Source organism: Pan paniscus, chromosome 19, assembly GCF_029289425.2.
Source record: "Pan paniscus chromosome 19, NHGRI_mPanPan1-v2.0_pri, whole genome shotgun sequence".
In the NCBI taxonomy this organism is placed as follows: Eukaryota; Metazoa; Chordata; class Mammalia; order Primates; family Hominidae; genus Pan; species Pan paniscus.
In genome coordinates this window covers 78,078,849-78,102,758 of record NC_073268.2, presented here as the reverse complement: position 1 = coordinate 78,102,758, position 23,910 = coordinate 78,078,849, and the positions used below count along the sequence as shown (strand labels likewise).

Sequence of the window (23,910 nt, the reverse complement as noted above, 5' to 3'; positions counted from 1 at the left end):
CACTGTAATCTTGAACTCCTGGGTTGAAGTGATCCTTCTGCTTGAACCTCCCAAATAGCTGGGACTAAGGCACGTTCCACTACCCCTGGAGAATTTTTTTTTTTTTTTAAGAGACAGTGTTTTGCTGTGTTGCCCAGGCTAGTCTGAAACTCATGGCCTGAAACAGTCCTCCCACCTCAGCCTCTCAAACCACTGGGTTTACAGGGGTGAGCCACTGTACCTGGTCTTAGAATGAGCAAGTTATTTTTAGAGTGCTGAACAGGTTCTAAAATTCTGTTGTGTTGGTGGTTGCATAACTCTGTATATACACTAAAAACCACTTAATTGTACACTTTGGGTAAATCTTATGGTATGTATATTACATCTCAATAAAGCTGTTTTCTAAAAAGTAGAACAAGATGAGGGGAAGGAAAAGAGGAAAGGATAAGAAAATATGACAATCATTTCAAAAAGTCCAATTCCAAATAAAAGGAGGTTTTAGACAGAGAACACCCAAGAAGAAAACATTACCAACAAATTTATTCAGGAAAATTTCCTAGAACTGAGACATGAGTTTCCAGGTTCAAAGGGCTTACTGAATGCCTAGGACAATAGTCAAAAAGAGACTCAGGCTAAGGCATATCATCCAGAAATTTCAAAACCCTAGGGATAAAAAACTAATCCTACGAGTTTCCATATTAAAAACAAATAGGCCACACAAAGGACCAGGAATCAGAATGTCAGACTTCCTGACAACACTGGAAGTTAGAAGACAATGAAGCAACACCTTCAAAGTCCTGAAAGGAAATTATTTCCAACTTAGAATTCCATACCCCATCAAACTATCAATCAGATGTCAAAGTAGGACAAAGATATTTTCAGAAATACCCAGTCTCAAAAAGAATTTACTTCACACATACCCATTCTGAAGAAGCAAAATGGCCAGGCACACTGGCTCACGCCTGTAATCCCAGCACTTTGGGAGGCTGAGGCAGGCGGATCACCTGAGGTCAGGAGATCGAGACCATCCTGGCTAACATGGTGAAACCCCGTCTCTACTAAAAAAAATACAAAAAAAATTAGCCGGTCATGGTGGCGGGCGCCTGTAGTCCTGTAGGCTGAGGCAGGAGAATGGCGTGAACCTGGGAGGCAGAGCTTGCAGTGAGCCGAGATTGCGCCACTGCACTCCAGCCTGGGCTACAGAGCGGGACTGCATCTCAAAAAAAAAAAAAAAAGAAAAGAAATCATTCTGCCTTTTAGGATTTGTCTTTAACTTTATCTTCAATTCCTATTCAGTCTTTAATTTCTAAGAGCGCTTTTTTGGCTCTCTGAATGTTTCTTCTTTGTAGTGTCTATTGGTTCATTATAGCATAATTTCTTTGATATTAGTCATACTGATTTTGAAGAGATTTTATTATTTGTATTGCTTCTTTTCTCTAAGCTGCTTTTTTTCCCTGCCTTTTTTGGGTCTCTATTTTTAAAGTTAGAAGCTTTTCTCAGATACTTAATATTTATTATTATTTTTAAATTTCTATTTATTTATTTATTTAGAGATGGGGGCTCTCTCTGTTGCTCAGGGCAAACACAGTGGTACAGTCATAACTCATTGCAGCTTTGAACTTCTGGGGTCAACAGATCCTTCCACCTCAGCCTCCCAAGTGGCCAGTGTGGGCCACCACACCTGGCTTATTTTTAAAAGTTTTTTGTAGGGATGGGGTCTCACTTTTGTTGCCCAGGCTGATTTTGAACTTCTGGCCTAAGGTGATCCTCCTGCCTTTGCCTCCCAGAGTGCTGTAACTACAGGTGTGAGCCACCACACCCAGCCAATATTTATTGTTCATATACATATATAAATATAATTTTTGAGACAGAGTTTTGCTCTTGTTGCCCATGGTGCAATGGTGTGATCTTGGCTCACCGCAACCTCTGCCTCCCGGGTTCAAGTGATTGTCCTGTGTTAGCCTCCCGAGTAGCTGGGATTATAGGCATGTGCCACCACCCCCAGCTAAGTTTTGTATTTTTAGTGGAGATGGGGTTTCTCCATGTTGGTCAGGCTGGTCTCGAACTCCTGACCTCAGGTGATCTGCCTGCCTTGGCCTCCCAAAGTGCTGGGATTACAGGTGTGAGCCACCACGTCTGGCCGATTGTTCATATTTAAGACTAGGAAATGAAAAAGCATATTAGAACCTCTAATGCATAAGTGGGTCTTTGGGAAACTCTTGGGCTGATCAGAGTTCTAAAGATTATTGTCTGGCCTGGAGAGGGAAGACCTATACAGAAACCCATAAACAAAGTTAAAGAGTGAGGGTTAAGGGCTGGTAGATATCAGCCTGCAGTATAATCATTTACTTAATTCTCCTACTTTCAGAATGGTGCTCCAGATATACCTGGTTGTCCCTTAATTCAGACGCATGATTTTACCACCTCCAGACAATAAATCTCCAGTCTTCTCTCTGCTGAGGGAAGGGTATTCTTCTAGTTGTGCAGAGTGCGGGAGGTGATTTGGAGGTCTACTACTTATATAGAATGTCAACCTCTTAATTTTAGTCTGTCTTCACTCTCAGTCCTGGAACTGCCTGGAGTAGCCTGAGCCCTTTGGGAATTCCGTGGTATAAAATGGATGGGTTTTCTCTTCTACCAGTTTAGCATTTTTCTTCCTCAGGTCTGCTAAGTCCATTTCCATTTATCTATATATTCTCTAGCTTCCAGTATTTTGTGGTGTTGTCCCTCCTCAATATCTTATGCGTTTATGCCTTTTAAGAAAATCCCTTTAATGTAGCTTTAATGGAGTTTCAGGATGGTATAAAATTAGGTACATGAATTCTTTCTTTTCTTTTTACTTGAAGTACTTTCTAAACATTATCTCAAATCCTCATTACTCTTATAAGGTATTTTTTTTTTTTTTTTAGATAGGATCTTGCTTTGTTTTGCAGGCTGGAGTCCAGTGGCGCGATCAGGGCTCGCTGCAGCCTTGGCCTCTTGGGCTCAAGAGATCCTCCCATCTTAGCCTCCCGTGTAGCTGGGACTACAAACATGTGCCACCATGCCTGTCTAATTTTTAAATTTTTTTGTAGAGATGGGATCTCACTTTGTTGCTCAGGCTGGTCTTGAACTGCTGGGCTCAAGCTATCCTCCTGTCTTGTCCTCCCAAATTGCTGGGATTACAGGCAAGAGCCACTGTGCCCAGCCTTATAAAGTATTTTTGTCTATATCTTATAGATAGAAAAACTAATGTTTAGAAAGATACTTAAAAGTCCTTAAGATAGGCCAGGCACAGTGGATCACACCTGTAATCCCAGCACTTTGGGAGGCCAAGGTGGGTGGATCACCTAAAGGTCAGGAGTTCGAGACCAGCCTGGCCAACATGGTGAAACCCCGTCTCTACTAAAAATATAAAAAATTAGCTGGGTGTGGTGGTGGGCACCTGTAATCCCAGCTGCTCTGGAGGCTGAGGCAGGAGAATCTCTTGAATCCGGGAGGCGGAGGTTGCAGTGAGCCAAGATTGTGTCATTGCACTCCAACCTGGGCAACAAGAGCGAAACTTCTTCTCAAAAACAAAAAAAAAGTTCTTAACATTTGAGAGCTACAGTGAAAAAGAAAAAGAAAGATTATTTGTGTTTCTTCTTCAAGATCACACTACCAGTAATTAGCAGACATGGGATTCTCACTCAGATGTGGTAGGCTGTAAAGGCTGTAATCTTTCTACTACATAACACTTTATTATTTGTTATATGGTTTAGGTATAGTTGAGAATGACCTTTTTTATTTTCTTAGCTTTTGGTAATAGAAGAAGTATACTTTTCATTTGCTTTTTGTTGCATCTATTTTTACTGCACTGAAGTGGAAAGAGATTGGTGAAAAAATTTTCACAAGTCAACGTCAGCTTGTACTTTTCAATTAAAATTTAGACCGGGTGTGGTGGCTCAGGCCTGTATTCCCAGCACTTTGGGAGGCTGAGGCGGGTCAATCACCTGAAATCAGGAGTTCGAGACCAACCTGGCCAACAGGGTGAAACCCCATCTCTACTAAAAATAGAAAAATTAGCCAGGTGTGGTGGCAGACACCTGTAATCCCAGCTATTCGGGAGGCTGAGGTAGGAGAATCGCTTGAACCCGGGAGGCGGAGGTTGCAGTGAGCTGAGATTGTGCTGCTACACTCCAGCCTGAGCAACGAGAGTGAAACTCCATCTCAGAATTTAGGAATTCCCTTTAAAAAGTCATTGTTAGGCTAGGCATGGTGGCTCACCTCTGTAATTCCAGCACTTTGGGAGGCTTAGGCAGGCGTATCACTTGAGCTCGAGAGTTCAAGACCAGACTGGGCAACATAGTGAGACCTCCCCTCTACTAAAAATAAAAAAATATTAGCTGGATGCAGTAGCGCATGCCTGTAGTCCCAACTACTTGGGAGGCTGAGGTGGGAGGATCACTTGAGCTTGGGTGGTCGAGGCTATAGTGAGCTATGATTGCGCCACTGCACTCCAGCCTGGGTGACAGAGCAAGACATTGTCTCAAAGAAAAGTCGTATTTTTATAGCCATTTTTCATATCTGGTAAGCCTGTGACTGCCTTTTTTCCCATGATTAGTGATCATTTATTTCTCTGTAACTTTGAGATCTACTCATAAGGTTTCTATAAATTAAATTTCATTTTTCCAGAAGATGGACTGCTCATTACTGTTTGGCGCTCAGTTTGTGATATTTTGATGCTTAAGTGTTAACACTAGATTTTTTTCTATATGAAATAAATATCAGCTGTTGTGTAGTTGTTTTAACAGGTTAATCCCAAGGGGCCTTTGTTTTCTAAGGAATGTGAGGAATTTTACTCTTTCCAACCTGTGAAGGCAGTAACTAAGACTTTGAGAGGGGATCCATGAAAAAAAGCAAAGGTCCTCATTCTTGAGCTCTAGAATTACTTCATACGTCAGTGACAATTCATGGCCCAATTCAGCAAGCCTTTAATTTGACTTGATACTTGAAAATAGGGCAGGAAAAATAATTTCTACCAAAAATAACTTCAGAATGCTTTTTATTCATATGCTAGTATATCTAATTTAAACCAGTGACATTCTGGTATATTTTATATAGTACACCTGAACAGGAGCAGCTGATGGTGGTGTGGCTAAGTTGGATGATAAAAGAAGAAGCGTATTTTGAGAGGTAAGATAATTTGATTTAGTTAGTTGAGAAAGCTTTTCTTCTTCTCTCTTTGGAAAATTCATATTTCCTATTTTGTTTTGACAGTACTTCAGGCGTCTCTGCTTCTTTTGGGGAGATGTTATTATTGGTGGCTATGTACTTTCACAGCAACCAGCTTAGTGCTATCATTGACTTGGTCTGTTCCACTTTGGGGATGAAGGTAATTTTCTTTTAACTTCTTTCTAAAAAAAAAAAAGGTGTTTCTAAGCTGGACATTTTGTTGTAGTGTAAATAGATTGTTTTCATTTAAGTAATTTTAATTGTTTAATAGAAGTTTTATCAAGAGCGCTTAGAAAAATGCATTTTGAAACCTGTATTTACTAAAATAATAGATACTCATGCAAAAACCTTGGAAAGCACAGAAAAGGGAAAGATATCTTATAATTCCATGATTCAGAGATACCTAGTATACTACTATTAATATTCTGATGTCTGTTCTTTCTTTAAAGTGACGTACATATTTGGTGATTTAAAAAAATTAATATATGATGAGCATTTACTCATATCAATAAATATTATAATACAGTATAATTTTTGATGACTGCATTGTCTTCTAGTCCATTGTTTGATCTTCTTAATAGGTCCCTTATTATTTCCCATGTAGGTTTTCTAGTTTCTGTATAATGCTTAGAGGAATATCCTTGTTTATGTAAATACACACATAGGCACCCACATGTATCTCTTCATACACCTGTTGGATTATTTTCTTAGGATAAATTTCTAGAAGGTAATTGCTAAGGAAAAGTGTATGACTGTGTTAAGGTGTTTCATGAGTACTGTCAGATTATCTTTTCGAAAGATTGTATCAGTTTAACTCTTATCATTAGTAAGAACTACTGTTTTTCTAAACTTTCAACATGACTGAGCATTACTATTTTTTTTTAATCTTTGCAAATTTGGTTGATGAACAGTGGTATCACTTAATTTGAATTTCTTTGATTACTAGTGAAACTTAGTATTTAAAATTTATGTGTTTTGGCTTGTTTATTTCTTTTGTGAAAAGCTTATCAGTATCCTAATTTTCCTGTAGGGACTTTGATTTATTTTTTTCTTTCACTGATTCAAAAGGAAAGATATGTCATTATGCCTTATACATCCTACTTCATATATTTCAAGACGTATATTTTACCCAATATTGAAATTGGGATTCATTTTACAGTTGACATGTAATATGAAAGTGGTAGTGTTCCAACTCCTACTTTTTTCTTGAAAAGCTACTGTAATATTAAATCAGTGACATATCTTATAGTATCTTTAAAAGTGGAGAGTTCAATATGTTATAATTGACTTTTTCCAGTATTTTTTGCCATTTAACTTTGCCATGTGGAAATTATTATCATTATTTTTATGTAGTATATTAAATGGTTTTTTTTTTTTTTTTTTTTTTTTTGATACGGAATCTTGCTCTGTCGCCCAGGCTAGAGTGCAGTGGTGCGATCTCGGCTCACTGCAAGCTCCGTCTCCCAGGTTCATGCCATTCTCCTGCCTCAGCCTCCCCAGCAGCTGGGACTACAGGCACATGCCGCCACACCCGGCTAATTTTTGTATTTTTAGTAGAGACGGGGTTTCACTGTGTTAGCCAGGATGGTCTCGATCTCCTGACCTTGTGATCTGCCCGCCTCGGCCTCCCAAAGTGCTGGGATTACAGGCGTGAACCACCGCACCTGGCTGTAAATGTTCTTTTTGTGTTTTCTATTTTGCTCTTATGCTTAGAAATGTTTTCCTTTCTTGGGTTTATATAAGTGGTCACTTATATTTTCTTCTAGTTTTTTTTGGTGGTTTCATGTTTTACATTTGAACATTTTAATCTACTTGGAGTTTCTTTTGGTGTATGGTGTGATATGTGCAAAAAGTGTATGTGTGTCTATCTGTATATATACATATATACATATATTTGTGTGTGTATATGTGTGTATATACAGACACAGACACACACATACACACACACACATATTTCTCTTGGCCTCACAGAGGGGCAGCTATCCTAGCTCCATGTAGTAAATAATCTGTTTCCCCCAACCGACTGAAAATGCCAATAATAGTATTTATTAAGTGCTTTTTATATTGGTTCTGTTTTTGAGTATTAACACTTTAATGTTGGGTTTGGGAAAGCACTTCTAAAACAGAGTAGAGTACTTGAACATTTGAACATTTACGTGTATCACAGCCATTTTAGATAAGTTCCCTAGAATAAATTGTGTTTCATATCTTTTTACATGCTGTTGGAATTCTTTTGGTAATTTTAGATTGTAATTAAGCCAAGCTCCTTGAGCAGGATGAAGACAATCTTCACACAGGAAATTTTTACTGAGCAGGTATTTCTTTTTATTCTTAGGTATTTATTTAACTTTCTTTTACAATATTCTTTGGGAGAAAACTTATGTGTCTTACCTTAAGAAAATAATATGGTCTTTTTTCTTTTTAAACTCATGATGATTTATTTCATCTTTGAAACTTTCTTAAAGAATAATCCATTTAAAATACACTTTTAAAACTAGTCATAACATACCAAAGCATCTTTTGAATTTATGTATTTTTGGAGACTTTGAGTAGATGCTTAGGAGAATACTCTTAGATGTTGCTGGTAGGGCATCTCAAGGGGTAATTGTTTTAGTGTCTGGAGAAAGATAAAATGAAGACCTACTTAAACCTTTAGGCTGTAAAATTCATTTCTAACTAGTTTACAGGCTAGAGTCTAAATTTCTTATACTTAACATGTTCTTCTTTAGCCTTAGCACTTTTGTCCATGGATAAGCGTAAAGATTTTTTTCATTTCTTTTTTTTTTTATCTCACTCTGTCACCCAGGCTAGTATACAGTGGTATGATCATAGCTTACTGCAAACTCTGCCTCCTGGGTTGGAGCAATTCTCCTGCCTCAGCCTCCCAAGTAGCTAGGATTAGAGATGCACACCACCACGCCTAATTTTTGTATTTTTAGTAGAGATGGGGTTTTACCATGTTGACCAGGCTGGTCTTGAACTCCTGACCTCAGGTGATCCACCCACCTCAGCCTCCCAGAGTGCTGGGGTTACAGGCGTGAGCCACTGCACCCGGCCAGTTGTTGCTTTTTTGTGGCTATTAATATCTTTATTTCTATATTTTACTATCCCTCCCACCCTCAACACGCATATGCACATATACTCCTGAATTACAAGTAGTCACACAGCATGTGGGAGAATCATAAGTTATTTTTTGTCTTTAAATTTGAACCAATTGGAAGACAACTTTGAAGAGGGTCTTTAAAAGACGATTAGAGCCTATGCATGACATACTGAGAATAAATATTTCTGTTTATATTTATGTGGTGCTTTATAGTTCATATGATGTTTTTCCAAAAAGAATATTTTCCCCCCATAACAATGCTTTGAGGCAGGTATGGCAGTGTCCTGTTTTGTAGATGTGAAAAAGATTCAGAAGATAAATGACTTCTTCAAAGTCATTGAGCCCAGATTGTATGCTTCAAAATTTTATTTTTTTTTTTACCTTATCACACCACTGTGTATGTATCTATGTTTATAAACAAAAAATTAGGGAATTATATAAATCCCTAAATGTACATTTCCTCAGCATTCAAAGACAATTAAAACATGTAATAATTTATTTTCATCATTCATTTCTAGGGACCACACTTGTATTAGGTGTTGACAGTCTACTTACTAATCTCTCTTTCAAAATAATTTTGTATTTAGTTCTGTTATATTACGAATGCTATTTTTCCCTTTTAGGTTGTCACAGCTCATGCAGTTCGGGTCCCTGTCACCAGCAACCTGAGTGCCAACATTACTGGATTTTTGCCTATTCATTGTATTTACCAGCTTCTCAGGAGCCGTTCCTTTACCAAGCACAAAGTGTCAATAAAAGTATGCCCCTACAAATAAAACAAAATAAAAGCATGGCCCTACATTTATATATATATATATTTTTTCTTTTGAGATGGAGTCTTGCTCAGTCACCCAGGCTGGAGTGCAGTGGTGCAGTCTTGGCTCACTGTAACCTCTGCCTCCTGGGTTAAAGTGATTCTCCTGCCTCAGCCTCCTGCCAGCAACCTGTAGGTAGCTGGGACTACAGGTGTGTGCCACCACGCCCGGCTAATTTTTGTATTTTTAGTAGAGACAGGGTTTCACCGTGTTGGCTGGCTGGTGTCGAACTCCTGACCTCAAGTGATATGCCTGTCTCAACCTCCCAAAGTGCTGGGATTACAGGCGTGAGCCACTGTGCCTGGCCTACATTTATATTTGAAAGAACAACCTAAATTAATGCTTTCTCCTCAGTTGTATTTCAGTTTGTAGGCCTTTATTGTGGGTTTTGTGTAGGAAATGTGGGGTATTAAGCTAAGTTACTAGTCATTTATATAAGTATAGTAATTAGGGATAGTAATTATAATTATATAATTATACAGTAATTTCAGATTTTTAAAACAATGTAAGATTTTCAAAATGCATAATACTCCATTTAAATTCTCAATAGTGGCACATGGCTATTTCATTAAAACTTAGAAACTGCCATTTTCTATTTTTTTTTTTTAATTTTAAAGACAGGGTCTCACTCTGTCACCCAGGCTGTCATAGCTCACTGTAACCTCAAACTCCTGGGCTCAAGCAGTCCTCCTGCCACAGCCTCCTAAGTAGCTGGAACTACAGGTGCGAGCCACCACTCCTGGCTTTTTTTTTTTTTTTCTTTTTTTTGAGATGGAGTCTCACTCTGTTGCCCAAGCTGGAGTGCAGTGGTGCTATCTCAGCTCACTGCAACCTGCGCCTCCTGGGTTCAAGTGATTCCCCTGCTTCCGCCTCCTGAGTAGCTGGTATTACAGGCTCCTGTCACCACGCCTGGCTATTGTTTTTTTTTTTTTTTAATTTTTAGTAGAGACAGGGTTTCACCATGTTGGCCAGGCTGGTCTCAAACTCCTGACCTCACGTGATCCACCCACCTCGGCCTCCCAAAGTGCTGGGATTACAGGCATGAACCACCGTGCCTGGCCTCATACCTGGCTTTAAAAAGTGTTTTTTTGTAGAGACAGGGTCTTGCTATTTTGCCCAGGCTGGTCTGGTCTTGAACTCCTGGTCTCAAGCAATTCTCCTACTTTGGCCTCCCGAAGTGTTGGGATTACAGGCGTGAGCCACTGCAGTGGGCCTGGTTTTGTTTTACAAATTGGGGAAGTTGCCATGACTAGTATTTGTTGATTTGTCATAAAGACACCTCACACCTAACTTAGAATTTTGACATGTTTTGATTTGTCTTAGTTGGCTATATCTAACAAGTTAAAAGGCCCTCTAAAGAGAAGGTCTTAAGACCCAGGAGGTAAAGTAGACTGAAACTTTTTCAGATATTTACAAAGAACAGTGAATAATATATGCATGATATATCACTTTTAATTGTCGCTTGTTTTTTTGTGATTTAGTGAGATTATTTTCCAGCCAGATTGCATCTTCTGCTTTATATTTTTAGCAAGTAAAATAGCTAAGAATTAAGAGTTCACATGCACACCCAACATTTTACATGTCCTCCATCCAATGATAGTTAAGTGATAGTCTCCTGTAAGTGCTTGTCAGAGACATTTTCTTAGTCTATCTGAGGGTTTGCTGTGAAGGACCTATCTGTCTCTCTCCAAATTCCTATCTAATGTGAGCTCTCCCATGACGACACACATGGTGCTCTAAATACAGATATGGTAGGGACTTAAAATGTTTTTCCCACTACTTAAAAACGAATAGATTAAACCGAAAGGCAAGCTTCTAGTGGAGGGTGCACCTAAGATGATACAGATATAAAGGTAGTTCATATTTTAAAATCAAAGGCAGTTATGATACTAGATAATATATTTGGAACTGCCAAAAGTTAATAGTGAGTTTTACTGATTCATAATTCATGTAAAACTGTATGTACTTTTATAATTTTGCTTGGTTTTTCTTTTTGCCACAATTAATTCAGTGTCTATAACATTCTTTCTTAGGATTGGATTTATAGACAGCTGTGTGAAACCTCTACTCCACTTCATCCTCAATTACTTCCTTTGATTGATGTGTACATAAATTCTATACTTACTCCTGCGTCGAAATCTAATCCAGAAGCCACAAATCAGCCAGTCACAGAACAGGAGATACTCAATATTTTCCAAGGAGTCATTGGGGTAAAATAGTGGTTCTTTTGTATCTATTAACTTATTTTTCTTTTAGTTCTTCTTACTTAACCCGTATTTTTATTTTCCTATCAGAGGACTTCTAGGTAGTTCTGAATTTAAAATTAGATTAAATTTCCTTAGATCACCTGTAAAAATTAAAAGAATGGTATTAGTTCCAAGTAGTTTGCTAAACAGGCACTTGTGTAAGAATTTTTTTTTTTTTTTGAGATGGAGTTTCACTCTTGTTGCCCAGGCTGGAGTGCAGTGGCGCGATCTCGGCTCACTGCAACCTCCTCCTCCCTGCAACCTCTGTCTGCCGGGTTCAAGTGATTCTCCTGCCTCAGTCTCTCGAGTAGCTAGGATTGCAGGTGCCTGCCACAACGCCTGGCTAATGTTTTGTATTTTTAGTAGAGACAGGGTTTCACCATGTTGGCCAGGCTGATCTCGAACTCCTGACCTCAGGTGATCTACCTGCCTCAGCCTCCCAAAGTGCTGGGATTACAGGTGTGAGTCACTGTGCCTGGCCTTTTTTTTTTTGAGACTGGAGTCTTGCTGTGACACCCAGGCTGGAGTGCAATGGGCAGTCTCGGCTCACTACAACCTCCGCTTCCTGGGTTCAAGCGATTCTCCTGCTTCAGCCTCCTGAGTAGGCTGGTCTCGAACTCCTGACCTCAAGTGATCCTCCTGCCTTGGCCTCCCAAAGTGCTGGGATTACAGCTGTGAGCCACTGCGCCTGGCCAGTAATTTTTTTTTTTTTAAGTTTCACTTTAAAGTCTAATGGGTTCCCTGGAGATTGTGTATTTGATCAAGTACTGTGTGGGATTTCAAGATATTCAGCATAGGTTTGTTTAGCATCCTGGGAATCTAAGATATACCTACATTCATTTAGGGGGATTTTTTTTTTTTTTTTTTTTTTTTTTTTTTTTTTTTGAGACAGAGTCTCACTCTGTTGCCCCGACTGGAGTGCAGTGACACGATCTCAGCTTACTGCAAACTCTGCCTCCTGGGTTCAAGTGATTCTCATGCCTCAGCCTCTCGAGTAGCAGGGATTACAGGCACCTGCCACCACGCCTGGCTAATTTTTATATTTTTAGTAGAGACAGGGTTTTACTATGTTGGCCAGCTGGTCTCCAACTCCTGACCTCAGGTGATCTGCCTGCCTCGGCCTCCCAAAGTGCTGGGATTACAGGTATGAGCCACTGCTCCTGGCTCATTCAGGGAAAATTTGATGAAAGTATTTTTTCCCCAGTTTGTTAGAAGGGAAAAACAGTTGCATTTTTCACAAATATATTTAAGTATACAATGTCTTATTTAGGAGTTACTTTTTTCATGGTAATTTCATATAATACTTGGGACTCCTGTCTTTCAGAAGCAGCCTGATGGGTTTGCTATTGAGTAGTAGCTGAAGTCTTTTCTTTGTCTTATCTTTAAGACCACTTAAGCATGTTGCCTTTGATCTCTCATGCCATCTCAGATTTCATGTTTTTTTTTGAGTTTAATACACACACAGCAACATTTCTCCTGTTTTACCTGAGTTAGGAGCAGCAATGCTGAATAGTCTATTTTGATTCTTTTACTATCAAGAAAAAAAAAAGCACTCATGAAATTCAAAGTATTTCAGAGTATTTGTAATATTACCTCCAGGGTGACAACATCCGCCTTAATCAGCGTTTCAGTATCACAGCACAGCTTTTGGTGCTCTACTATATACTGTCTTATGAAGAGGCTCTTCTAGCAAACACGAAGACTTTAGGTAAGTTGTACGTAGAGGAGTGGTTCTAGTGGTAGTTTATTTTATTAGCTTGTATTTTGTTACTTTCCAAACTGTTCTTTGATAAGGGCAATATTTTAATAAACTCTAGTATCATTTTATAATCTTTGCAATGTGGGCATTGTATACTTGATACATAAGTCATGTATGTTGGGGTATGTAACCACGATTTATGGCCCAGTCCTCCTTATCAGAGGCTAAATTAATAGATAACAGAATTGCCTGTATTTTAACAATTGTATAGGTCTTGTTCACTAAATATAAATTTAACACCTGATGGAGCTGTAACTGAATTTTTTTCTCTTGATTTGAGTCTTTGCCCGGTCTTCCTTCCATTAGTGTAAAGAGTAACAACCTTATCAAAAACAATAGAAAAGGCCAGACGAGGTGGCTTACGCCTGTAATCCTAGCACTTAGGGAGGCCGAGGTGGGCGGATCACCTGAGGTCAGGAGTTCGAGACCAGCCTGGTCAACATGGCGAAACCCCATCTCTACTAAAAATACAAAAATTAGCCAGGTGTGGTGGCTCATGCCTGTAATCCCAGCTACTCAGGAGGTTGAGGCAGGAGAATCCCTTGAACCCAGAGGCGGAAGTTGCAGTGAGCTGAGATTGTGCCACTGCACTCTAGCCTGGTGGACAGAGTGAGATTGTGTCTCAAAAAAAAAAAAAAAAAGTAGAAGAGTTTCGTTTTTTGTTTTGTTTTGTTTTTGTTTTTTGTTTTTTGTTTTTTGTTTTTGACAGTCTTGCTCTGTTGCCCAGCCTAGAGTGCAGTGGCGTGATCTTGGCTCACTGCAAGCTCCACCTCCTGAGTTCACGCCATTCTCCTGCCTCAGCCTCCGGCATAGCTGGGACTACAGGCGCCCGCTACCACGCCCTGCTAATTTTTTTGTATTTTTAGTAAAGATGGGGTTTCACCATGTTAGCCAGGATGGTCTCCATCTCCTAACCTCGTGATCCGCCCACCTCGGCCTCCCAAAGTGCTGGGATTACAGGTGTGAGCCACTGCGCCTGGCCGAAGAGTTTCGTTTTGCCGTTAACATTGGGCTGGGTATGGTAGCTCATTCCCTGTAATCTCAGTACTTTGGTACTTTGGGAGGCTGAGATGGGATGGTCACTTGTGCTCAGAGTTTGACACCAGCCTGGAAAACAGCAAGATGCCCATCTCCACACACACACACACGCACACACACGCACACAGAGAATGTCACTGAAATGGGCTTTGAAACTTAGTTACTTCACATAATATCAGAAGGTCAGATTTAGCATGCATGATATCATTATAAAGTGGTATCTTTTCCTGTATTTGAAAAAGAAGGTTTACCTGTGTTTATACTTCCTACATGTGTGTAGTTCATTTCATCTATTTATTTTTTGAGACAGGGTCTCACTCTGTCACCCAGGCTGGAGTGCAGTGGCATGAACATGGCTCAGTGTAGCCTTGATCTCTTGGGCTCAAGGGATCCCTGCCTCAGCCTCCCATGTAGCTGGGACCACAGGTGGACACCACCATGCGTGGCTGATTTTTTTTATTTTTTGTAGAGATGGGATTTGCCATGTTGCCAGGCTGATCTCAAACTCCTGGGCTCGAGCAGTCCTCCTGGCTTGGCCTCCCAAAGTGCTGGGATTACAGGTGTGAGTGATCCTCCTGACCTTTGTGTGTAGTTTTTAATTTGTTTTTCTTTTTTTTTTGAGACAAAATCTCACTCTGTCACCCAGGCTGGAATGCAGTGGTGCGATCTTGGCTCACTGCAACTTCCGCCTCTCGGGTTCAAACGATTCTTCTGCTTCAGCCTCCTGAATAGCTGGGATTACAGGTGCGTACCACATTCCTGGCTAATTTTTGTATTTGTAGTAGAGAGGGAGTTTCATCATACTGGCCAGGCTGGTCTCGAACTCCTGACCTCAAGTGATCCACACACCTCAGCCTCTCAAAGTGCTGGGATTACAGGTGTGAGCCATCACACCCGGCCTGGATTTTCTTTTTTATGTTTTGACATTTTCTGTGTCTTTGATACAGTTCTTGTTTGGAATTTCTGTATATTCTCACATATTTAATCTTTTCCGTGAACTTTATAATAATTTTGTTAAATTTCACAAATGAAAATTATGTTGGGATTTTGATAAGAATTATGTTAAACTTATAGATTAATTTGGAGAGAATTTACGTCTTTGCAGTACTAAGTCTTCCTATCTAGGAACCTGAAATAATTTTTTGCTTTTTAAGTGCACATATAGTTTAGTCTTTTTTTTTTTTTTTTTTTTTTTTGAGACAGAGTCTTGTTGTGTTGCCCAGGCTAGAGTGCAGTGGCATGATCTCAGCTCACTGCAACCTCCGCCTCCCGGGTTCCAGTGATTCTCCTGCCTTGGACTCCTGAGTAGCTGGGATTACAGGTGCGCACTAACACGCCCCGCTGAATTTTGTATTTTTAGTAGAGAATGGGTTTTACCATGTTGGTGAGGCTGGTCTCGACCTTCTGACCTCAAGTCATCCACCCACCTTGGCCTCCCAAAGTGCTGGGATTACAGGTGTGAGCCACTTTGCCTGGCCTTAGTTTAGTCTTATAGTTAACTCATGTAAACCCTCATAACAATTCTGAGATAGGTGTGGTTACGTTTATTTTACAGGGGAGAACACTGAGGCACAAGGAAGTTAAGTAACTTCCCTAAGTTAGTATTAAGTATTGTAATAAGTATTGGAACCAGGATTTGTCTATTTCTGGAACCTATAACTATTGTTTTAACTGCCTTCTGATTTTTTCTTAATTCATAAAAGATTGGTATGGAAAACTATGCTAATTTATTAACTTAAAAGGGAGATTATATCTAAATGAGAGTATATGGTATATATGTGGTCTACATAGACAGTGATTCTCAACCTTTATTCTAACACTTGCACTTACATACTTCTTGTCCTTAATAAAAGAAAAATGGTTGAGCTTTACTGTTTGTAGTTTGTAAGAGAATAAACACATTGTACATCCTTTGTGAAATTACAAACACCCTGATTGAGATTCTCATATACTCCTGTGGTGTAAAGGAAAGTACCTTGGAATGAGCTTTGGGTGCTAGGCATATAGAATGCAGTAGAGATGAGACAGAGAAAGATAGTATTGACTGGCAAGGACCTTTACTCTGTGTGATCTGAGGATTCACTGAAAGTGGCCAAATCTCTATTTAAATAAGATGACTATGGCCGCAGGTTGAAGGATGGATTAAATTGGAGGCAGGGAAAGTGGGCCATAGAAGATATTTAAACAAAAGGTGAGTAGGCACTGAATTAGGATAGCAGCAAAAGTACAGAAATTAAAATGGACTTAGAAGAAAAAAAGGGTGGACATGGCTGGTTGAGGGTAGGAGTTGTGAGAGAAGGAAGTCAAATTTGTATTGCCTGACTTAATTTAAAAAGAGGCCAGATATGATGGCTCACGCCTGTACTTTGGAATGCTAGGGCTGGTGGATCACCTGAGGTCAGGAGTTTGAGACCAGCCTGGCCAACATGGCGAAACCCCGTCTCTACTAAAAATGCAAACATTAGCTAGGCGTGGTGGCGGGCACCTGTAGTCTCAGCTACTTGGGAGGCTGAGGCACAAGAATTGTTTGAATCCAGGAGGCAGAGGTTGCAGTGAGCCAAGATTGAACCACTGCATACCAGCCTGGGTGACAGAGTGACTCATCTCAGGGAAAAAAAAAGATTTAGTCACCACTATTGTATATAATATGATAAAATTCACTGTGGCTCATGCCTGTAATCCCAGCAGTTTGGGAGGCCAAGGCGGGTGGATCATGAGGTCAGGAGATCGAGACCATCCTGGCTAACACAGTGAAACCCCGTCTTTACTAATAATACAAAAAATTAGATGGGCGTGGTGGTGGGCGCTTGTAATCCCAGCTACTCAGGAGGCTGAGGCAGGAGAATCACTTGAACCTGGGAGGCAGAGGTTGCAGTGAGCCAAGATCCCGCCACTGCACTCCAGCCTGGTGACAGAGCGAGACTCTGTCTCAAAAAAAAAAAAAAAAAAAAATTGGCTGGGCCCAGTGACTCACGCCTGTAATCCCAGCAATTTGGGAGGCCGAGGCAGGCTAGATCCCCCTGAGTTCAGGAATTAGAGACCAGCCTGGCCAACATTGCAAAATGCTGTCTCTACTAAAAATACAAAGATTAGCCAGGCATGGTGGTGGATGCCTGTTATCCCAGCCAATCTACTTGAGAGGCTGAGGCGGGAGAATCGCTTGAACCCGGAAAGCGGAGGTTGCAGTGAGCTGAGATCGTGCCACTGCACTCCAGCCTGGGCAAAAAGAGTGAGACTCCGTCTCAAAAAATAAAATAAAATAAAATTACAGTTTCTTTTTATAAGATGCATTGGAATCATGAAGCTCTAGGCCGTATGTTCATGATCACATTTGATCTTGTCATTAGGTTTTGGAAAATCTTGACTCACTTGTTGGTTCTTTTAGTGTAGGGCACTTTTGCACATGGCTTCTCTCAACCTGTTATGAATTTTCTTCTGTCTAGTTTTAAATTTCAGGACATTTTCCAGATCTTGCTCCAGGTATGTTCTTGTTCTTCCTGTGTAGCCACTTGTTTTCATAATGATTCTTCGTCTTTTATATGCTATATTCGCAGGTTAATTGCATTAAAAGTAATTTGACTTTGTTTTTGTTTCCATTTGGGTTGAAGGTTAAGATTTCTGTTGTTTCTGGACATTTTATTTATTTTACACTTTTTATCTTTGATAGCTGCCATGCAAAGAAAGCCCAAATCATATTCTTCTTCTTTAATGGATCAGATTCCTATCAAATTCCTTATTCGACAGGCTCAAGGGCTGCAGCAGGAGTTGGGAGGTATGTTTTATTTTGCTTTTTACTGCTAAAGTTTATTGTTAAAAAACCTTTCTGTTTATAATGTTATGAAGTGTAATAGGTGCTTAATGTTAAAAATTCAAACAGTTCAAGAGTGAAATTCCTCTTTGCCTCCCTCACTAAATCTATTATTTCAGTTATTGCAAACCACCCTGCCCCCTAAAATGCAACCCTAGCTATTTTCAGTTGATATGTATTTTCAGGCTTTTTTCTCCTGTAGGTTGAACTGTATGAAATTGCAGATATTCAGCTAATTTAGAGCTACAGAAACAGCAGGTTCTTGTGGTTGAACCTAACAGACACTTAACAGAAGTTAAAAAAAAAATTTTTTTTTAACTCTGAATAGTATTGTACACTACCTCTTTTGTTTGTTTGTTTGTTTTTGTTTTTGAGACAGTGGCTCACTCTGTCATCCAGGCTGGAGTGCAGTGGCATGATCTTGGCTCACTGTAACCTCCACCTCCTGGGTTCAAGTGATTCTCATGCCTCAGCCACTCAAATAGCTGGGATTACAGGCATGCGCGCCACCATGCCTGTCTAATTTATGTATTTTTAGTAGAGACAGGGTTTCACTATGTTGCCCAGGCTGGTCTTGAACTCCTGGTCTCAAGTGATCTGCCCACCTTGGCCTCCCAAAGTGCTGGAATTACAGGAGTGAGCCACCATGCCTGGCCTCCCCTGCCTCATCTAAGGCTTGTTTTTTTTCTTGGAGTCTTGAACATCTTTACATATCAGTACAGGTAGATCTGCCTTACTGTTTCTGATTGTTTTATGATCCATAGTATGGATATATTGTAATATTTTTACTATAAATCCTGTTAAGTAGAAATATTGTAGTGTTTTTTGAAATTAGATATTTTTCTTTCTTTTTTTTTTTTTCTTTAGGGAAAGGGTCTCACTACGTTATCCAAGCTGGAGTGCAGTGGGTAACTGCAGCCTCAAACTCCTGGGCTCAAACATCCTCCTACCTCAGTCTCTCTAGTAGCGGGGACTACAGGCCTATGCCACCACGCCCAGCTAATTTTCTAGAGATTTTTCTTAATTAAATACCTCTTTAATGTTTGAGTGTGGGTGTTTTTCTTTCTGTTAAGTTGGAATTTTCTTTTTCTTTTTTTTTTTTTTTGAGACAGAATTTCGCTCTTGTCTCACAGGCTGGAGTGCAGTGGTGCGATCTTGGCTCACTTCAACTTTCTTCTCCCAGATTCAAGTGATTCTCCTGCCTCAGCCTCCTGAGTAGCTGAGACTACAGGCTCCTGCTACCATGCCCAGCTAAATTTTTGTATTTTTAGTGGAGACCTCATTTCTCCATGTTGGCCAGGCTGGTCTTGAACTGACCTCAGGTGATCCACCCACGTCAGCCTCCCAAAGTGGTAGGATTACAGGCGTGAGCCACTGTGCCTGGCCGGAATTTTTTCTTTATTATGGTTGGTTTCAAGGAGAAACATGAGCCTTCATTGCTCATCATTAACCGGATGTCTGCAGCATTTATTTACTTATATCTTTGTATAATCTTTTTTTTTTTTTTTAAGTAGAGACGCGGTTTCATCATGTTGGTTAGGCTAGTCTCGAACTCCTGACCTCAAGTGAAGAGCCCTACTCAGCCTCCCAAAGTGTTAGTATTACAGGCGTGAGCCACCGTGCCTGGCTTCTTTGTATAATCTGTTTCCAGAAAATAATGTTATTTTTAACAGCATTTGGCAATTGATATACTTTATTGAAAAGAGTATGAAATGTTGATTAGTTTACACTTTTGTAAGCAGTCTTTTTTGTGATGGTTGGGTATAGTTTTAACTGTATATATACTCCTGTATGCATTTAGAAATTTAAATGTTAAAGTAATGCCATTTTTGATTGTTACAATGTCTTTTCAAACACAGAAACATCAATTTTAAGCTGTTTCTATGAGAACGGAATTGCGTATTGTTTCTACTGGGATAAAGCAGTGGTATCATTTGATTTGCATAATAAGAGGATAATTAGATCTAAAGTACTTTGATTCCTACTACTACTGCGTAGTCTTACTGTTATGATGATAATAGTATGGTAGCAACAATATTTATTAGGTACTTATGTGTGAAGCACTTAGCATAGTAGTACTTCGTTAATTCATTAACTACATAGGCATTTTTATGGTGTCATAATTTTTTTTGGGACAGCATCTTGCTCTGTCACCCAGGCTGCAGTGCAATGGCATGATCTTGGCTCACTGCAACCTCCACGTCCCAGGTTCAAGCAATTCTTGTGCCTCAGCCTCCCAAGTAGCCAGGATTACAGGCGTGTGCCACCACGCCTGGCTAATTTTTGTATTTTTAGTAGAGACAGGATTTCCCCATGTTGGCCAGGCTGGTCTCCAACTCCTGGCCTCAAGTGATCCATTCCCCTCAGTCTCCCAAGGTGCTGGGATTACAGGCATGAGCCACCGCACGCGGCCTCTCATTATTAACATTATACATAATAGTCATGAATAGTCAAACTGTGGTATAGGTAAAATGTTATAAATAAGGCTTTGATTTGGTGACAAGTTTTCCCATTTCTTTTGGTCTTCTTTAATACTTCTTGAACCAAGAAAAAATGCCCCCCATTGTGGGTATCATCAGTACTGCTTCTCTTGGCTGACATATGTGGCTGTGTGACTTTTAGGGTTGTTCATATTAATAAATGTCTTTCAGCATTGTTTGTTCCTTACAGTAGAATGGAGGCATTGCTTACTTTGTATGAATGTTAGGGAGAGATGAGAAAACGTACATAAAGTACCTGAGACCTTTCAGGTATTCAAAGTGGGCAACTTTAATTTTACCATATCTATAGCGATGATTCTCAACAGGGTTGGAGGAAAGGGCATGTTCTCTACAGAAGCCTATCAGTATTTCTGAATAGGACCTTTTCCAAACCATATACGATAGTCCCCAAATGGACATTCTTTTCTCCTCCTTTTCTTTCCTCTACCCTGAACTCTTGAACCATTGCTATGTCAAACAACTTTAGGAGACTGTTATGTTGGGTGGGGTGGAAGAAAGTTGAAAGCTTTCTTTATAAGTAATAGTTCCCACCTCACTGTTTATCACATTACTTCAGGATCTTCATTTAAGCAGTTTCCCTTGATCAAATGACTGTCAAGAAGTTCTTAAACTGTAGTTTGCATGCACAAGAAGTGCACATTCCTAGGCCTCCATTCTAGAGCTTCTGATCTAGTACCTGGGATGGTATTCATTATTCTGCACATGAAACAAGCTTCCCAAGCTTATGGTGCTGGTGGTGCTCTAATCATTCTTTTTTTATTTTTGAACGGGAGTTTTGCTCGTTGCCTGGGCTGGAGTGCAATGTTGCGATCTTGGCTCACTGCAACTTCTACCTCCTGGGTTCAAGCGATTCTCCTGCCTTAGCCTCCTGAGTAGCTGGGATTACAGGCACCCAACACCACGCCCGGCTAATATTTGTATTTTTAGTAGATACGGGGTTTCGCCATGTTGGCCAGGCTGGTCTTGAACTCCTGACCTCAGGTGATCCACCCGCCTCGGCTTCCCAAAGTGCTGGGATTACAGGCGTGAGCCACCGCGCCCGGCCATCTAATCATTTTTTGAGAAACACTGACTTAGAGCATAACCCTCTTTCCTTGTGGGCTGATGGCTTGATAAAAATGAGAGGGGTGGGGAAGCTTCTGGTGTTTGAGCATGAAGAATCCAATTGATTTTCTGTAAATTTTCAAGGGTTGCATTCAGCTTTACTACGTCTCCTTGCTACTAACTACCCACATTTATGTATTGTGGATGACTGGATTTGTGAAGAAGAAATCACAGGGACTGATGCCCTGCTACGGCGAATGCTCCTGACTAATAATGCTAAAAATCATTCTCCCAAACAACTCCAAGAAGGTATAGTAAATTATTGATACTCCTTTAACCCCTTTTGTAGTACAAGGAGATGCTAGGCTAATTGAAATCTTATAATCATACAGAATTTTCCCATGGATATAACAGTGTTTTGGTGAATGTATTTTAAGTATATAAAATACTCTTTGCATTTAAGGAATTTTATGCTCCCTTCCCCTCCCCCCTTTCCTCCTTTCCCTTTCCCCTTTTACTCCTTTCCCCCTTTCCCCCTTTTCCCTTTCCTTTCCTTTTGTGTTTGTGTGTCTTTCTCTCTGTCACCCAGGCTGGAGTGCAGTGGCGTGATCTCAGCTCACTGCAGCCTCCACCTGCTGGGCTCAAGCAGTCCTCCTACCTGAGTCCCACAAGTAGCTGGGACTACAGGTGTGAGCCACCAGGCCTGGCTGATTTTTTTAGTTTTCGTAGAGATGGGGTTTCACCATGTTGCCCAGGCTGGTCTCGAACTTGTAAGTTTGAGTGATCCTCCTGCCTCAGCCTCCCAGAGTGCTAGGATTAAGGTGTAAGCCACTGTGCCTGGCCAGGAATTTTTACCATTTCTTTCTGATGTGCTTGTATCTTTTCTCTCATAGGTCCTATATTATATCACTAAAAAGGTGGTGTGGTTTTAGAAAGGTTCTAAACTGGTTAGAAATAAGTGCAGTGTAGGCCGGGCGTGGTGGCTCACGCCTGTAATCCCAGCACTTTGGAAGGCCGAGGCAGGCGGATCATGAGGTCAGGAGATTGAGACCATCCTGCCTAACACAGTGAAACCCCGTCTCTACTAAAAATACAAAAAAAAATTAGCCGGGCGTGGTCGTGGGCGCCTGTAGTCCCAGCTGCTCGGGAGGCTGAGGCAGGAGAATGGTGTGAACCCGGGAGGCCTAGGTTGCAGTGAGCCAAGGTTGCACCACTGCACTCCAGCCTGGGTGACAGAGCGAGACTCCATGTCAAAAAAAGAAATATGTGCAGTGGAATAGGACTATGTAATGGAGAATGTTCTTCTAGATCAGCACTGTTAAATAGAAATATAATGTGAGCTATAACACCTATATATAATGTGAGCTGTAACACCTATAAACTTTCCAGTAAAAAGAAACAGGCAACACTAATTTAAATAATCATTTTATTTGACCAAATATGGCCAATATTTTTTCTTTTCTTTATTTGTTTTGAGACTGAGCCTTGTTCTGTTGCCTACTCTGGACTGCAGTGGTGCAATCTTGGCTCATTGCCTCTCAGGCTCTAGCAATCCTCCTGCCTCAGCTTCCCCAGTACCTGAGACTACAGGTACATGCCACCACACCCAGCTACTTTTTGTATTTTTTGTAGAGAAAGGGTTGCCATGTTGCCCAGGCTGGTCTCAAACTCGTGGGCTCAAGCAGTCTGCCTGCCTTGGCCTCCCAAAGTGCTGGAATTACAAGCATGAACCACCGTGCCTGGCCTGCCAATATTATTTCACCATGTAATCAATATTAAAATTTTAATGAGATATTTTACCCCCCACTAAGACTCCTGCACTTAGTCTTTGCAATCTGTTGTGTATTTTACACTTACAACACACCTCAGTTTGGACTAGTTATTTCAGATGCTCAATAGCCAGATGTGGTTAGTTGTTATTGGAGAGCATAGTTCTAGATATTTTTTAGTAACAGCAATCTTCTGGGTGCTTACATCCTATAAGGGGACCACCTGGAGGAAAGTTTCAAGTTTGAGCCTTTCAAATAAGTGTTAGCTATCAAAAGCAATACTTCAGCATATTTTCCTCTTTCAGTCCTGTTTTTAAAATCAGTCTGGGCTGGACAGTGACTCACGCCTGTTATCTCAGCACCTTGGAAGGCCAAAGCAGGGGGATCACTTGAGGCCGGGAATTCAAAACCATCCTGGGCTCTTGATTGGTAAAGGCAAGAGGGAAAAAAAATAAATAAAAATAAAAAAAGACCAGCCTGGGCAACATAGCAAGACTCCCATCTCTAAAATGAAAAAAATAAATTAAAAAATAAGATCAATCTGAATCACCAAGAAAATAAGATTAGTCTTCGGGTCAGTAAAGTGTTTTTTTTTTTTTTGTTTTTGTTTTTTGGAGACAGGGTCTGTTGCCCAGGCTCAAGGTTGGAGTGCAGT

The 23,910-nt window shown here is 40.3% G+C and overlaps 1 protein-coding gene across 3 annotated transcripts in view; it reads left to right on the top strand.

The window, feature by feature from the left end:
• Nucleotides 1–23,910, top strand: part of INTS2 (integrator complex subunit 2) — a 58,810-nt gene that overhangs the window by 21,362 nt on the left and 13,538 nt on the right. For all 3 annotated transcript variants that reach the window (XM_008967152.5, XM_034942641.3, XM_034942640.3), the window contains exons 10-17: nt 5,062–5,133; nt 5,218–5,332; nt 7,419–7,487; nt 8,899–9,033; nt 11,124–11,300; nt 12,936–13,044; nt 17,801–17,905; nt 21,631–21,795. In XM_008967152.5, coding sequence (XP_008965400.3) covers nt 5,062–5,133; nt 5,218–5,332; nt 7,419–7,487; nt 8,899–9,033; nt 11,124–11,300; nt 12,936–13,044; nt 17,801–17,905; nt 21,631–21,795 — 947 coding nt within the window. The remainder of the gene's footprint in view (nt 1–5,061; nt 5,134–5,217; nt 5,333–7,418; nt 7,488–8,898; nt 9,034–11,123; nt 11,301–12,935; nt 13,045–17,800; nt 17,906–21,630; nt 21,796–23,910) is intronic.